Source organism: Apium graveolens, chromosome 1 (assembly GCF_009905375.1).
Source record: "Apium graveolens cultivar Ventura chromosome 1, ASM990537v1, whole genome shotgun sequence".
Taxonomy (NCBI): Eukaryota; Viridiplantae; Streptophyta; class Magnoliopsida; order Apiales; family Apiaceae; genus Apium; species Apium graveolens.
In genome coordinates, this window is record NC_133647.1 from 106,900,101 (window position 1) to 106,916,444 (window position 16,344).

The window sequence follows — 16,344 nt, forward strand, 5'->3', positions numbered from 1 at the left end:
GCCATTTTTAAAGCCTCTTTCTCCTTGTTGGTCTTTCCATTGTTGGTCAGTACTCATATCCAGTAAACAATTAGTCAAATCTTCTTCTTCCTCTTTTTTTCAAAAACGTTTGTTCCTCCTCCTTCCACTATTTGAACTGTGACTACTTGCATCCATCCTAAATAATATTGAGACATAATACATAGAAAAATATTCATATTACATGCCCCCTAAAAGGTGTAAGAAACCCCTCACAATTTATGTACCCGCATATGCCAAATAGTAACAACCTGAAGATAATAAAAAAGAATAAATTTAGTATGAATATTGATAAACTCACTCGATTTATTATTTTTAGTTATTTTTATTACCTTGAGACACCTTCAGACCGTTACACCTAGATATTGCATCTCGTAGAACACGGATATCATGTGCGGAACCTTCCCATCCAGGTAAGACAAATATAAATTTCATATTTGGTGTACATACACCTAAGACATTCATTGCAAGATTGCTTTTTCGTGTTCGATATCGTCCCTTCTCCTCATTTTTTGCATGCGCGCTAACAAAAGTACCATCTAGAGCTCCTAAGCAATTTTACAAAATTTAAATATAATCTTTTATACTCACATATAAATCATTAAAGTTAATTATTTAATCAAATAAGTAAATTTTATATATTCCAACATGTACCTCGAAGGATTTCCATCTATTTGATTTACAATCCTCTATTATTGGGGCAGGCTTTGTCAGTAAATGTTGATGTAACTTAAGAACCACAGGAAGGCACAAATTAAATTGTATGCTCACACTTTCTCTGCTTCTAAGAAAATATATTTCAACCGTCCTATTTTTTTGTAATAAGGCAATGCTCTAAACTCATATTTCAAGTACTTCTCAATCCCCCAATATCTCTAACCATCTCACAAAGTACAAAAAATATTTGTCTGTTCATACGTAACTGGCTTTTACAAACAACATCACTATATATGATCAACTCATTCAGATTATCTAGCATGTGACGTTTTTTACCTCTACTTCGATGTATTTAATGCATAGACACACCAATTGTATGCAACACCAACACTACGCCATAGATTGGATTCCGCAACCGTTCACACTAGGGTTGCAAAGAAAAGTGTAATAATAGCCTTCTAAACCCATGTCTATCGCAACCCCTATTTTTTGATGTTGCGGTATAGTCAAAATGTGTTACCAAAATGACATAGATGATTATAGATGATTTTTTAATTTAACTAATTAATAATTAACATAGAAATGATATAATAATTGAAATATATTCTTTAATGTAACTCAAAATTATTATTTTTTTAAAAGTGATTTTAATAAATTAATTTATGGACTTTTGTAGAAATAAAATATACGCAAAATAACTAATTTTTTAATATTTAATAAATATTAAATTTCTTTTACTTGTTTAAAATAATTAAATAAATTTCAATAATTATTTTAAAATATTGATTAAATTCTCCAAAAATAATTTTTTAATTAAAAAATCAAAGTATGTAATAGATTTGAATTTATGAAAATAAATTATAATAAATTAATTATATAAATATAATGTGTGCAATTTAAAAAATATTATAGACTAAAATATTGAAAATATCATTTAAATTATGCAAAATTAAATATATTAGGCGTTGTGGTTGAATTTTGGGTTTGGGGCTGGGCGGCTAAGTCTTGTATAAGGCGGCAAATGAAATTTTGATTGAGAGCCAAAAACGAAAAGGGGGAATCAAATACACTCCACTATGACTCTTATCTTCTTCTTTCTTTCTATCCAAATTAGGTCTTCTACCTTTGTCTCTCCATCTAAATTATGGTCCGAGGTGAGTTGGGATTCAAGGGTTCAATTAGGGTTTGAACTTTCAGTTTGATTTTGATTTTAAGGTATAATCCTCACTTGATATGTGTGTAATTATTGTGTATCTCTCTCCTTCTGTCTATCTATTTTGCTCTGTGTATTTCACTCTCTCCCTCTCCTTCACTTTGTTATTTTTTCTTTTTTTACAGATTTTCAAGATGGCAATGGTGATTTCGTAATTGATTGAGTAATAACTAATACCCAATTGATCGAGTAATAGCAAAAAAAATTCGATTATATTTTTCAAGACTTAAAGCATTTGATTTTGGGGATTATTCCTAATTAAATCCCCAAATTATTTTTTTTAGTATACAAGGTTGTCGATTGTCGTATCTGTGGTGATCCAAATTCCATTCTTCGCTTTGAATTTGTCGAGTTCACTAATGAGGGTAAGCTTATAAAAAATACTATTATTGTTAACTGTTTATTCATATTTTGTAGTTGTGTTGATACTCTTGAGTGACCTGGTATGTTCATACTTTATGCAGGAAATGGAAGTTTCGGATAGTCTCATCATTAAGATCCATAATTCTTTCTCTGCTGGCGTACATTTTGCAGCACCAATATCCTCTTTGAGTACAAATGAAGTTAAGTTGGTATGATTAGTTTCATCCTCACATAAACCACTGTTACTTTTATTATTAATATTTTACTACATTTCTTCTTATCATGACATGAACATTTCTACTGTATTTAGGTTCGAGGTGTGTTACAAATATTGTGAAGTTTTGGTTATGTTTTCCTCATGTAGACGGTTGGAGCTGAGGCATCAAGGATGGGTATCAATGGACCCTGGATCACAAAATCCTATCTTGAAATGATCCTTGAAAGAGAAGGTTATAACATATACATACTCTTTGGTGGTTCTAGATTTCATTGTTAAGTATTTTTATCACATGTTACTATGTTAGGGAAGGCATGAACTGAGTGTTAGGATTCTGAAATTGGTTAGAAGTTGAAATTTTTAAACAAAGTGATAAGAGACCTCCATGCTAATAGCCCTGAGCATTTAATAAGATTTTGTTTAACTTCTTGTCATTTGTAAAAGTGTTCAAATAAACATATACTTGCATTGTAGAAACCTTCACTGTAATCTGTTACAAGAACATTATGCTAATTTTGAGCGTGACAAAGCTTTTTAGTCATTTGAATTGTGACATGGATGACTAATATAGAATTCTATAAAAAAGAATAGAAGGAAATTTTGCAAACAATGAGTGGTTGCTTGTGAACTCAGAGTTTAGGTCATCCCTTTATTGTTGCTGAAGGATAATTGTTTAAATGTCCTATCAATTCAATGAGTTGATCAAGTCTTATTGTTAGATGATATTCAGCCTAAAGCTATTAAAGATTCAAAGTTTTTTACTGCTTTTAACTAAATTATTCAACCTGCAGGCGTACCACGAGTTAATACACCGCCACCTTTGTCTAGTAGACCTGTGACCAGGAATGAAGGAGGCTTGATTGTTGCATCAAAGCCTCTTCGCATTCCACCAAACCTTGTTAATCCCCTTGATGAGTCGATGCAACCATGGACTAGATCTCCTACCAAGTCAAAAATGGAACCTGTATTAGCAACGTGGCAGTTGATTTCATCGGATCATCCAGGTACTGGTGGACCTGCAATTGATGTATGCTTTTTCTCATTGGAAACTGAATAAGTGTCCTTTTTCCTTTTTGGTTTTTTATGGAGTGGTTCTTTTCTTATGTTTACGACTTGTATGCACAAACTCCTGTCTTGAAAAAATCACAGATCCTTCTTCCAGGGATTCCCCGCAGCTTGCTCCAATGCCGGATTCATACGACCTGGATGGGGGATTGCTCTTTTCTGTTCAAGCGATATAGGTACTTATTGTAATTTTGTTTAAGAAGATAATAGTGATTTAATTTTTTTACGTGATGATAATAATATGTTTAAAATTGCCTCAGTATTTTCTACAACTGCAAGCTGTATTTGTCTACTTTTTTTTCTGTTTCAGGCTTTGTTAGAGAACAAGGGTCACCCTGTCATTGTGGGGATTGGTGATCACTTAACCCATCGGTTTTTATCTCTCTTTATTGTCTTTTATATGTGTTTGTTTTCATTAATATAAATATTTGAAATAAAGTCTGCTTGCTGAAGGACAGAGCAGACCTTAGAGAAGAAATAAAGCTCGAGTTAATTATGTTATTATCTACAGATTCAGTAGGTTAGCATATAGGAAAATATTCTTTGAAGGGGTGGCTTGACCTTATAAGTTACAAGAAGTAACTTGTATTGGGCCTCTAGGAGGCAGATGTTGAACAAATTTTTTCATACAAAGAAACACTTTTATCTACATACCAAATTTTATATATTAATTAGTAGCATATATAAGAATTGTTCACTTCTGTTCCCCGTCAGAAGTCTATTGTAACTTTTAGGTATTAGGTGGAAATTGTCTTTTAAGTGTATAATGTTCATTCTCTTACCTACTTTTCCTTGTTTGTTCGATGAATATAAAGTGTTTGTCTGGTATGTAAAGTTGCTTCTAAAGGATCATGTATTTTTCTTTCGTTATGAATTTGGACACTATAAAACAAGCTAAATCTAGTATCATGGCGGGTACTGGGCAGCATTTTGATATGTATATGGTCTCTCTTGCTGATTCTTAAATTAATGCTCTTCCGTTTAAAGTGTGCTTTAATGAATTTGCATCGAGGTTTTTGTATTTTAGAAAAATACTAATATTATGAACATGTAGGTACCAAGGACATCAAAGGGAGGTGCACTAAGGTATGGACGGTCTTTTGGCAAAGATTCTTCAACAAACTATTGGCAAAGCATTATCGATTGTCTCAACACTCTTCTCAGTATCCTTAAAGAAAATTTTGTAGGAACCTTGTTTATATATAATATATAATATTTGATATTTATTTTAATTACACAAGACAGCACAATCTGAAAATTTTCTATTTTTAGGTTCCGCCTATCATTGTTCAGAAGATATATACCCAAATTTTCTCATATATTAATGTTCAACTCTTTAACAGGTAACTTAAGTTTCTTGCTATCTCTGTTTCAGACCTTTTTATGTGTCACTATGCATGGCAGATCATATCTTAATGCTAACTTTAAATATTCTGCAGTCTTCTACTACGTCGTGAGTGTTGCACTTTCAGCAATGACGAGTATGTAAAATCTGGGTTAGAAGAGCTAGAACAGTGGTGCTGCCAGGCAAAAGAAGAGGTTACTTTTGTTGACCTTATTAAACTCCCATCCAGTAAATCCTTAATTTACATCCTTGTTTAATGTCTTCTTATATTGCGTGACTTGTTGTCCTTGTACCTGAATCACAGTATGCAGGTTCGGCTTGGGATGAACTTAAGCATATTAGGCAGTCAGTTGGATTTTTGGTATGCTACTTCTCATTTAAAGCCATTTTTTCATCTGTAATACATAATGAAAATGCATGTAGCATCATGATTTGTAGGTTTTTCTTGTTTCAGTACACAAGGATACATCTTCATTTCTGTTCTGTTCAGTAGTAGCAAATTAAAGATGGGACCTCACATAAATTCGATATATGTAAGTTGCAATCGATATATTGCAATTTGATTGTGTGAATACATAATTCCCAGCTCAAACCCTCACAATCGATTCTTGCATGCAGATAATTATTTTTTCATGGACACTAGGACTGGGAATCATTGGCATCAACTTATACTACTTGATCACAGCTTTTGTTCGTTGGATATATAACTGACATGTGCCTGAATTTTGTTGGTTGGATAACTAACATATTTCACATTATTCGAATGGATTTTTTTACAATTATATTTACATCGTTTCATCATTTTTAATTTTAGATTAAGGTGTTTCGCTTTTGTTTTATGGTTGGTAGATAATTGGTGGTATACAGATCGTAGTATGGGGTAATTAATGTTATGGTTGCTGGATTGATGTTATGGTTTGTGGATTGATGTTATGGTTTGTGGATTGTGTTGGTTTTAAGACAATGGTCTTATTTATGGACATGTTAATTTACAAACAGTTCCTAGCATTTTTTTTGTAAAAGCGTTGCAATAGGTATTTATAGTGTTGCTAATAATTACTAAAAAACGTTGCTAAAAATACTAAAAAGCGTTGCAAAAAATACTAAAAAGCGTTGCAAAAAATACTAAAAAGCGTAGCAAAAAGGTTGCATCGATACCCCACATGTGAGCCCCATTGTGGGGCCTACAAATATAGTAATGATAGCCCAAACCCTACTGTAATACTTTTCAAGACCTATTGCAACCCCATTGGTGTTGCAAAAAACTCTATTGCAACGCCTAAAATTGCAATCCCGAAAAAGAGTCACCATAGCCTTTTTTTGGCCTTTAGCAACGCTTTTTTGGCCTTTAGTTACGGTTTCTTGGGGTTGCAGTATCCAATCTATGGCGTAGTGCAAATACATGATTATCATAGTATTAATAATAACTAATAAAGTTGTAAGCAATTCATTTTGTCTCCTCATCATCCTATTATTTAACAATGATAGTCCATATTCATCCTTTTCTGTATAAAATTACTCACAAATTTATAAATCAAACTTACATAAAAAACACAGAAGCGATAAAAATACATACATAATTCTTATTAAAATATATGCACATAACAATTACATATATACATACATCATTCATACATATGTATATACCAAATTATCAAATATATATATATATATATGTATTGATAAAGCAATACATGTTTACTTGCAAAATTACCAAATTATTGGAGAAATAAAAAATGAACGTACAGAAGATGGGAAAAAGAAGAAGTGAGTCCGTGGGAAGATGTGAAGCGGTAGAGCCGGGGAAAAAAGTGTAAAAATAGACGTGTGTGTGATAAATGATACGCAAAGGTTTGATATGACCCATAACCACATTCCTACATGGATTTCTAAACCCTATACCTCATGGGTTTGAGGACTGAGTTTTAAAATTAAAAATACTCAACCAAATACAAGATATGAATTTTATCCATTCTAACCCCATATCTTATACCCAGTATTGTTGAACCAAACACCCCTTAGTATATGTCACTAACCCACAAGCAAAGTAGAAGTCTCATAGCCGCTCATACTTACATGTCACTACAAACTTCGTTCCATTCGCCCGTTTGATTTTCTTTTTCCTTTTTAATGGTTTCCTGACATCCAAACGTATACTCAGTCACATACTCTCCCTCCATATACTACTGTTTTTGTTTTTTCACATCATATTGTATGAACTCACCCAAGAAATTATCAAGCTGTTGTCCGACTGCTTCTGACATAAAACCAGTAAGGAAGTCATGAACCTGGATCCAGATGTTCAACTACCAAAGAGGCACTTTCAACGGTTCTTCACACAGTGAGAATTTTTTGATCAACAATATGGGATTATCAAAACTCCATGGTTCACCATTCATCACCCATGCTTTATCCTCCTTATGATAAAATTGGAACAAGAAAATAACTGTTTCAATTCCTTAATATTTATTCCATTGTAGGCTTCCATGGGCTTCCATAAGTCAGCCATTTTCGTTTTCATTGTTCTAGTATTCACATTCTTCTCCATGAAGAATTTGCCAATCAAACAGAGCTCATATTTGTTGATCTCTTCCACACTATCTCCTTCAAATACCAAATCCTCATTATCTTCATCCTTAATATTTAGATTCTCCGGTTTTCACTAATTTTTTGATACCTTGTCATGGAAAAGGTTCACACGAATCTTGACTTACAATCGGAGAGAAAAATAAGAGTAGAGGAGAAAAAAAATGACTTTAATTATTTATTGTTGATAGTTTAAGCGCTTATTGATTTACTTAGTGTTAATTTTACTTATTTCGGGTTATACTCGGTTCCGATAATATAATCGAATTTAGTATTTTATATCATTTTCATATAATTTTTCGATTCAAATAATTTTCGGATCAATTTAAAATAATTTTTGGACAATTGTTAGATAATATAATCCAGATTTCAAATCAAATTTTGATTTCATAAATTTTTTGATTTGATTTTTCGGATTCATAATGATTATTGTGCAAGGTCTACTTAGCACTTAATCTATTATCTTTATAATACTGCAACATCAAGTTTTTGGGGAAACATTTTATTCGAAATTACTGTTTTGCCCATGTATTTTAATAAATATCAAAATAGTTGTTGTTGATAGGACACATGCCATCTATTTGCAATTTAAACACATCAACCACTCGAGCTAGAGACACTTTTGGTTAAACTTTTATAACATTAAGTATTGAGTTAGAACTTATTTATTTACACGAGGTGTCTTGCCTTATATTAAATTTTATATTTATTTTAATATTTATATAAAACATAATGATTTGAGACTTGATTGAATAACTCATTTCAATATGCTAACTTTACACTTATAATAAACATATGACTTCAACCAATTGAGCTAGAAGCTTTTAGTTAAATTTTGATAAAATCAAGTATTGAGTTACATACTTCTTTCTTTATTTTGGGTGATTAAACCTATATAATTCAATATTTATATAGAATAAAATTATTCTAAGACTTGGTTAATTAGCTGATTATAATATAATAACTTTATACTCATGTGCAACAACGAGATTATATATTTTTTTAATTTATACATTCCATAAATAACTTCTTGTTGATAATATATTATCATATTAACTTGTTGATAATATCTTACCATATAATAATAATTTATTAATTATCGAAAATCGGATAATTAACTCAAATAGAGATAATAACTTTATACTCGTGTAACAACTAAGGGTATAATCAATCTAAGTCGAGTCGAAAACTGTGAGCCTCGTACTCGATTAAAAATGTTCGCGTTCAACCACGAACTCGAGTTCAACCGAACTTTAAATTTTAAACTTGAAATTCAGGTCGTAAAAAGTTTGATAGGTTCAATTTTTTTTAGGGAAAACATATAATTCGAAATTAATATTTTGCGCCCTTATTTGAATAAATATGGAAAAATATTATTGACTTGTAGAATTGAACCTCTGACACCTATATCCAAACATTTGACTTCAATTGATTGAGCTAGAGGCTCATTTGATTATATTTTGATAATATCAAGTACCGAGTTATATATTTGTTTCTTTATATTGGATGGCTAAACTTATATAATCTAATATTGATATATAATAAAATCATTCTAAGACTTGTGTAATTAGTTCACTACAATATACTAACTTTATACTCATGTACAACCACGTGATTTTTTTTATTTATAAAAAATTACAAATATTAAATAAATAACTTGTTGATATTATGTTACCATATTAACTTATTGATAATATATTACCATTTAATAATAGTTTATTAAATATTAAGACTTGGTCATTACCTCACTTCGAAATACCAACTTTACAATAACTAAGGATATAATAAAGCTGAGCCGAGTCGAAAACTTTCAGACTTGAACTCGATTAAAAATGTTCGGGCTCAAGCAAGAGCTCGATTTCACCCGAATCTTAAATCAAGCATGAAACTCGGGTCGTAAATAGTCCAGTAGCCTCAAGTTTGGCTCGAAAACTTGAATCAATTTCACCAAATATTGACAAAAACTCGAAATATGATAGGTTATGCTCGAATTCGATTCTAATAAATATATAAAATATTAAATATTTAGTTAAAAAATATATTTCTATTAAAAATAGTATCTGCTCGATAAGACTCGTGAACCTTATGAGCCGAGTAATTTGAAGTTCGAGTTCGACTGTGCAAAAAAATTTACTATTTTGCCCCCATATTTTAATAAACATGACACCTAAACATTATAATATTTTTGGTATCTCCAGTTGAAAAAATCATTGAGACTTGATAGAAAACAATTATTTTTAATGGTAAGAGTGTACTCTAAACTTTACATCCGCGACACAATATAAATTTAAGAATGTTTGTTGGTATAGTAGTTGTTGTAACATCAACCACACAATATTGTATGAAACAACACGCAAATATCGTAAAAATACACAAAAATAAGCAATTTTTTTTATAAATAAAGTTAGCCCGTGCAAGGTAATAAATAAAGCTAGTTATTTTAAAAATCTAGACAACAAATATCAAAAATATTATTTTTCCGGTAAAAAATGAGTGATATAGGTCGATATAAAAAGGCTACGAAGGCCATAGTTAGAAAGAGTGTGGAGGCTTTCAGTACACCATTCAAAACATAAACCTCTCCTCCTACCTTATCCCCTCTATCTTTCTCATACAGCCATGGCTTCTTCTTCATCTATCATCAACATCTCTTCTTCAATTATTCACCAAACTCCTTTACAAGAATTCCCAAGAAAACCCACTTCAATCTTTCCCTTTTCTTCACAAAAATTGACTCATTTCTCATCTTTAAAAGCTTCCTTTTCTCGTTTAAAACAGTCTAATAGATGTGGGTGTTCTTCATTTGTTGCGTCTGCAATTGCTACACCTAATTCTTCTGTTTTGAGTGAAGAGGCTTTTAGGGGTCTTGGTAGGTATGAGAAAGATGATGACTTGAATGTGAGTGAGAGTGAGTATGAAAGTGAGGAGTATGAAAGTGATGGTGGGTTTGTGGGGAGTGATGTTAGTAGTGATGAACTTTCGATTACTAAGTTGGGTTTGCCTGAAAAGCTTGTTCAGACTCTTGCTGCTAGAGGAATTACCGAGCTTTTCCCAATCCAGGTTTGTTTCTCTCTCTCTCTCTGCTTCTCTCTCTCTCTGCTTCTCTCTCTCTCTCTGCTTCTCTCTCTCTCTCTCTGTGTGTGTGTGTGTGTGTAGTATTGTTCCCCAATTCAAGTTTGTATCTTTCCCCTATCTTATCTCTCCCTCTCTCTGCCTCTCTCTCTCTCTCTCTCTCGCTCTCTCTCTCTCTCTCTCTCTCTCTCTCTCCCTGTGTGTAGTATTGTTTTCCCAATTAATGTTTGTATCTTTTTTCTTTATCTGAGATGTTATAAGCTCTCTCTCTCTCTCTGTGTGTGTATAGTATTATTTTTCCCATTCAAGTTTGTATCTTTTTGCCTATTTTTGCTATATGTTTTTTTATATAAATGTATGTGTATATGTTGTTTAGAGTGTTCTCTTGAGTTAAGATTATTCAATAGTAAGAGATTTGAAATTAGACAGAGATGAAGTGTTTTAAAATTATATCTGACGATTTTATAAAAAGTTTTTTTACTTATAATTTGGTGATTAACGGTCTTGTTAAAAAAGTTGTACTTTTACATGTCATTCGTTGATTAACAGGGGACGTATGTTTGATTTAAAGACCATATCTTAATCTTGGATTTATCATCAGAAATGAAAAGTTTATGTTTGATTGTTAGCGAGATTGTTTGATGTAAAACTATGCCCCTTTTCTCGTAAAAATGTTCAATAATATCCAAGTGCTCTAAGTTACAGTGTGTAAATTACCTAGCTACAGATTGGTATCTAATGGTTGGTATGCGTTTTAGTTGTTTCAAGTTTGCGATAGTTTCAATTTAACACTGGACATGGTAAAAAGACATTTTTTCCAGTGTTAAATAATGTCTTTTTCTTATTAATATTCAATGCAGTAAGGTAGCACCAACTGGAGTGCATAGTTTCAAATTGTTTTTCTTGCCAACCTAATGATTCTAATTTTTCTGCATTCTGTTTGTACTTCAGTTGTTTGTTTAACTTCTCCTTCTTTTACTCCTTATTTTTACACGGTGCATGTGTTTATATTAACATATTCTCATATACCTATAACTTATTTCATTACCTGCCTTGATCATGTAGAGAGCTGTACTAGTGCCTGCGCTGGAAGGAAAAGATCTAATTGCTCGTGCAAAGACTGGAACTGGGAAAACACTGGCATTTGGTATTCCAATCATCAAACGTCTTACCGAGGATGACCAGGAAAGAGGGTCTCAGAGGTACGTGTAAATTTACAGAAGGTGGAACATTACTTAAATTATTGTGTATTTAATTCTGTTTTCCTTATCCATCTGTGTCTTTGCAGGCGGTCTAGGCTTCCCAGGGCATTGGTTCTTGCACCAACAAGGGAATTGGCTAAGCAAGTAGAAAATGAAATCAAGGAGTCTGCACCATATTTGAACACAGTTTGTGTATATGGAGGAGTCTCATATACCCAACAGCAAGGTGCACTCTCACGTGGAGTTGATGTTGTTGTTGGAACTCCAGGTAGAATTATTGATCTAATAGAACGTAACACCCTCAAATTGGGGGAGGTTGAATTCTTGGTCCTTGATGAAGCCGATCAAATGCTTGCTGTCGGATTTGAGGAAGCTGTGGAGATGATTTTAGAAAAGATTCCTGTAAAGAGACAAAGTATGCTTTTCTCCGCAACAATGCCTAGTTGGGTGAAACAACTTTCGAGAAAATATTTGAATAGTCCTATGACCATAGATCTGGTGAGTGCTTGCTTTACTTTGGTTTTCTTTTGGCAGCCATTTGTTTATTATATATTGTCAAAGTTTTCTGATTTACTTCTATGTGAGGTCCTACAGCGGTAAGTTCTTTGATCATTGTCACGAAGACATGAAATCAGTTTTATCTAATTAAAGTAGTGAAATGCTAACATTTAAAGAAACAAACAAGTAATGTCATAAAATAATGCCTCTGTTGTTATGTTTTTATTAAGCAGCTGAATTTGAATTTTGGTTATCTAATATATTTGTTTATAATTACTCTATAGGTTGGTAATCAAGATGAAAAATTGGCAGAGGGGATCAAACTTTATGCCTTAGCATCCACTTCGACTTCAAAGCGTGCTATTTTGAGTGATCTTGTAACGGTATAATTTAGCAGACTTCTAATTCAACTTGCTTTCTTTATTGTTTAGAGGAAATTGAGTTATCATTATAGTAGTTAAGTTAACCACATTTACAGAGTATTTAAAGTTTTTGAGTTTGGCTTTATTTTTCGCATGACTCAGGTGTATGCAAAGGGTGGGAAAACTATTGTTTTTACGCAAACCAAACGAGATGCTGATGAAGTCTCATTAGCATTGACAAATAGCATTGCTTCAGAGGCTCTGCATGGTGATATATCTCAACACCAGAGGGAGAGAACTCTAAATGGATTTAGGCAGGGAAAATTTAATGTGCTTGTTGCCACTGATGTTGCATCTCGCGGGCTTGATATTCCAAATGTCGATTTAGTAAGTTGACCATGTTTCCACAATATTATCTTAATAGTGATGGCATGTATTGATGTCAGTTATTTTTTGGGGTTTGGTTTCCCAAATATATTAATAATATTTGATATAATAATAATAATAATAATAATATAATATTATTATTACACTAAATTATACAAACATCTAGTTCTTTCTGAATATTTATTCTGGTCAATTTCGGAATAACTTGTTTAGAGATTGTTCTGTGATTCAGTCTCTTAAGGTTGTTTTGTATCTTCAAATATCGCCCTACATGAGACATAAGTTTTAAAAGGAATGAAAATGGATATTTGATAAGAATGAGATGAGCCACTGAATTGACCTTTATTTTTACCAAGCGAAAAGCGAACAATTAATATTCCATTTCAGAAGGAATGATCATTCCGTCCAAGTGTGCACAATTGATATTACTTCCAATTCAGGAATATTCTTCGCAACATCAGATCTTTGTGTTTGTACTGTACAATTATGTATCACATTATTAAACACTAGGGCCAAAACAGTTATCCAATATTAATCTTTTTACTACAGTAAGATTTTAGTACTTGCTCGGTGGTTTTGGGTTTAGTAATTAGTAATGTAATTATGTGCCTGAATGCTGTTCACTTCCGTAATAGAGGGAGTTCGCTGATTTTTGTGCTGCATACTCAAAATGATTCCTTGAGTTATTTATAATACAACTAGGGTGCACTTTCACATTTGAAATAATGCAACTCATAGTTTTTATTCTCCTCTCCCAGATTATCCACTATGAACTACCCAATGACGCTGAGACGTTTGTTCATCGATCTGGCCGCACGGGACGTGCAGGAAAAGAAGGCAATGCAATTTTGATGTACACTAATAACGAGAAGAGAAAAGTCAGATTTATTGAGCGTGATGTTGGATGTAAGTTTGAGCTTATTAGTCCACCGGCTGTTGAAGAGGTGTTAGAGTCATCAGCTGAGCAAGTTATTGCTACCCTTGGTGGAGTTCATCCTGTGTCCGTGGAGTTCTTCACGCCAACTGCACAAAAGTTGATAGATGAACAGGGAACAAGTGCACTTGCTGCTGCATTAGCACAGTTGAGTGGTTTTTCGCGTCCTCCCTCATCTCGATCTCTGATTTCATATGAACAGGTTAGTTAATAAATTTGGTAGCTTAAAAAGTAAGCTGTCATTATATCATTAAAATATTTTTGGCATATTACTCGATGTTTGTATATAATACTAGAGTAGGATGTGATAAATGTCACAATTTTCCTATGTATTACTTTGGATTCTGTTAGCATATATTATTGTCTAGTGTTATGCCGCTTCATTAATTAATTTTTTTCAACTTTGAACTTCTGTTTTAGGGAAAGGTCACACTTCAGCTGACACGTGATCCCGCTTATGCTAGAGGGTTCTTATCTGCGGGATCTGTCATTGGATTTTTATCTTCAATATACACAACAGCAGCTGACGAGATAGGAAAAATACACATGATTGCAGATGAAAGGGTGTGTATAATATTAAATTGATAAATGGCTCATGGCTAATTCTTTTCTAAATTATCTCTATCTTATGCGGACTTGTCCATTTGAATATTTGTAGGTTCAAGGTGCTGTTTTCGATCTCCCTGAGGAGGTTGCCAAAGAGTTGCTTGATAAGGAAATACCACCTGGGAACACCATTACTAAGATTACCAAGGTTAATTTCTTGGAATGTTTTATAATTGTTGTGGTCAATGCATACATTGGTTGACCTTTTAGTATGATACACTTGTCTGATGGGTCCTGTTTATTTCACTATTAATTATAATAACTCCCTGCACTCCTTTTTTACTGTTAATCTGATTCTGAATGCCAATTGCTAATAAGGTTTGACATGTCTGTACAGTTGCCTGCTTTGCAAGATGACGGGCCATCAAATGATAACTATGGCAGGTATTCGAACAGAGGGGGTGGTATGCGAGGAGGAGGATCTAGGGGTGGCAGGGGTTATGGTAGCTCCCGTGGCAGGAGTGGAGGTCGATTTTCTGATGGTGATGAGAGGCGAGGCGGGGGCTGGGGTGCCGGTCGTGATGGTGCACGAGGTGGTAGTAGCTGGGGTGCCGGTCGTGATGGTGCACGAGGTGGTGGTGGCAGTAGTTGGTCAAGAACTTCAAGAAGCAGCGGGAGTGATTGGCTGATCAGTGATAGAAGATCTTCACGCTCACCATCTTATGGAGATAGCGACAGGTGTGGTAGTCTATTTCTCATGAAAGTCTAAATAATTGACAATGCATACATAATTTCCCCCTCTTTGTTGGACCTAAATGGTTCTATTATCACTTGGAACTGGTTTACATCTTTCCAGTGACTTCATCATTATATTTCCATGTTATGTGACCTTTGCATATACGGTGTTACCAGGAGCTTCGGGGGTGCGTGTTTTACCTGCGGACAATCTGGGCATAGGGCATCAGAATGCCCCAAGAAGCTAGGTTTTTAGATAATGACAAGACAATTCTGTTGCTGCTGGCTTGTGAACTGGGGAAAGACCACCACTACCATTATTTCTGTCTTCTATATCTATGTTATTCACCCGAAGATGATCAAGGCGTGCAAAAAGCTCATAAAAACTGATGCTGGACAATATTAGGGACCGTGGTTCAGCTTCTCTGTTCTCTGCTTCAGTCCTTCATGCTCCAAACACACACCAGTCAAACTACATGGTATATGGGTTAAATGTGATTTTGCTTTGCTGATTTTGGCATATTTAGTGTTAACCTTCATATAAACTAAACTTGATTGCCGAGGCAATAGTATGTTTTCAAATTTTGTTTGTTTTTTCTACTCTGTACGTAAGAAACTTTAGGATGAATAGATTAGATATTTGATCTTTTGTATGTGTTGTGGCTAGATATAGAGACTGAAAGTTATCTTTAGTTTTCATTGTCTCTTTGGTATAGCAAACTATTAAATTCATATAGTAGTATGATTGGCTTCTTTAATGTGAGAGGCTTGCATACATACTCGGTGATTGTAGTATGTGGTGGTCATTTATGTATTTGCTCCATTTCCATATGCAAATTTTGAGCACGTAGCCAATCTGCAACAATTGGGCAAATAAACGGTAACGGTTGGTTTTAATGTTGTATGCAATTCTATTATTTATTTATTTTTTCACAAACGAGAATGGTGCAGCAGCGGGTGCTGTAGGCTAGGCGGTGCCCATTTTTTTTTTATTAAAAAATTTCCTTATACAGCCGTGCAAACTCAATTATGCGATTTGTCAGCTTAAGACTTTACCAGGCGACTCTAACAGAAACACCAAGCCCACTTCACTTTGTTTAATGTCATTTGGATAACCTAAAATTCCAACAAAAATCATGTTATT

The 16,344-nt window shown here is 33.4% G+C and overlaps 2 protein-coding genes across 18 annotated transcripts; both read left to right on the forward strand.

The window, feature by feature from the left end:
• The first annotated feature begins 1,660 nt into the window (after nucleotides 1–1,660).
• LOC141665524 (myosin-17-like) lies at nucleotides 1,661–5,856 on the forward strand. Of its 17 annotated transcripts, none has more exons than XR_012552087.1 (13): nucleotides 1,661–1,890; nucleotides 2,014–2,253; nucleotides 2,353–2,460; nucleotides 2,562–2,700; nucleotides 3,260–3,472; nucleotides 3,618–3,709; nucleotides 3,844–3,905; nucleotides 4,588–4,716; nucleotides 4,806–4,876; nucleotides 4,973–5,072; nucleotides 5,183–5,239; nucleotides 5,333–5,411; nucleotides 5,497–5,856. XR_012552087.1 is itself a non-coding variant. In XM_074471509.1 (7 exons), exons 1-6 carry the CDS (start codon nucleotides 3,775–3,777, stop codon nucleotides 5,380–5,382), a joined length of 438 nt encoding a protein of 145 aa, XP_074327610.1. In that variant the 5' UTR covers nucleotides 3,716–3,774; the 3' UTR covers nucleotides 5,383–5,411; nucleotides 5,497–5,856. The 17 variants fall into 17 exon arrangements, 2 of the variants coding, with proteins under 2 accessions (XP_074327610.1, XP_074327613.1); XR_012552090.1 differs by having other exon boundaries at nucleotides 4,588–4,619; XR_012552086.1 differs by having other exon boundaries at nucleotides 3,844–3,886.
• A 4,139-nt stretch (nucleotides 5,857–9,995) lies between these two features.
• Nucleotides 9,996–15,892, forward strand: LOC141665517 (DEAD-box ATP-dependent RNA helicase 3, chloroplastic). The gene is made up of 10 exons (XM_074471504.1): nucleotides 9,996–10,524; nucleotides 11,602–11,738; nucleotides 11,825–12,236; nucleotides 12,521–12,619; nucleotides 12,761–12,985; nucleotides 13,744–14,121; nucleotides 14,340–14,483; nucleotides 14,578–14,673; nucleotides 14,863–15,203; nucleotides 15,378–15,892. The coding sequence occupies exons 1-10, from the start codon at nucleotides 10,084–10,086 to the stop codon at nucleotides 15,454–15,456; spliced, it is 2,352 nt and encodes a 783-aa protein (XP_074327605.1). The 5' UTR covers nucleotides 9,996–10,083; the 3' UTR covers nucleotides 15,457–15,892.
• Nucleotides 15,893–16,344: the final 452 nt, after the last annotated feature.

What these genes read in the sequence shown, in the direction of transcription:
- LOC141665517 (XM_074471504.1), top strand. Translation starts at nt 10,084, where the DNA reads ATGGCTTCTTCTTCATCTATCATCAACATCTCTTCTTCAATTATTCAC. An exon ending in GTCCTATGACCATAGATCTG is followed by an intron (nt 12,237 to 12,520) that starts GTGAGTGCTTGC and finishes ATTACTCTATAG; the next exon opens with GTTGGTAATCAAGATGAAAA. An exon ending in TCTTATGGAGATAGCGACAG is followed by an intron (nt 15,204 to 15,377) that starts GTGTGGTAGTCT and finishes CGGTGTTACCAG; the next exon opens with GAGCTTCGGGGGTGCGTGTT.
- LOC141665524 (XM_074471509.1), top strand. Translation starts at nt 3,775, where the DNA reads ATGTTTAAAATTGCCTCAGTATTTTCTACAACTGCAAGCTGTATTTGT. An exon ending in GCTGCCAGGCAAAAGAAGAG is followed by an intron (nt 5,073 to 5,182) that starts GTTACTTTTGTT and finishes CCTGAATCACAG; the next exon opens with TATGCAGGTTCGGCTTGGGA. An exon ending in GGCAGTCAGTTGGATTTTTG is followed by an intron (nt 5,240 to 5,316) that starts GTATGCTACTTC and finishes CATGATTTGTAG; the next exon opens with GTTTTTCTTGTTTCAGTACA.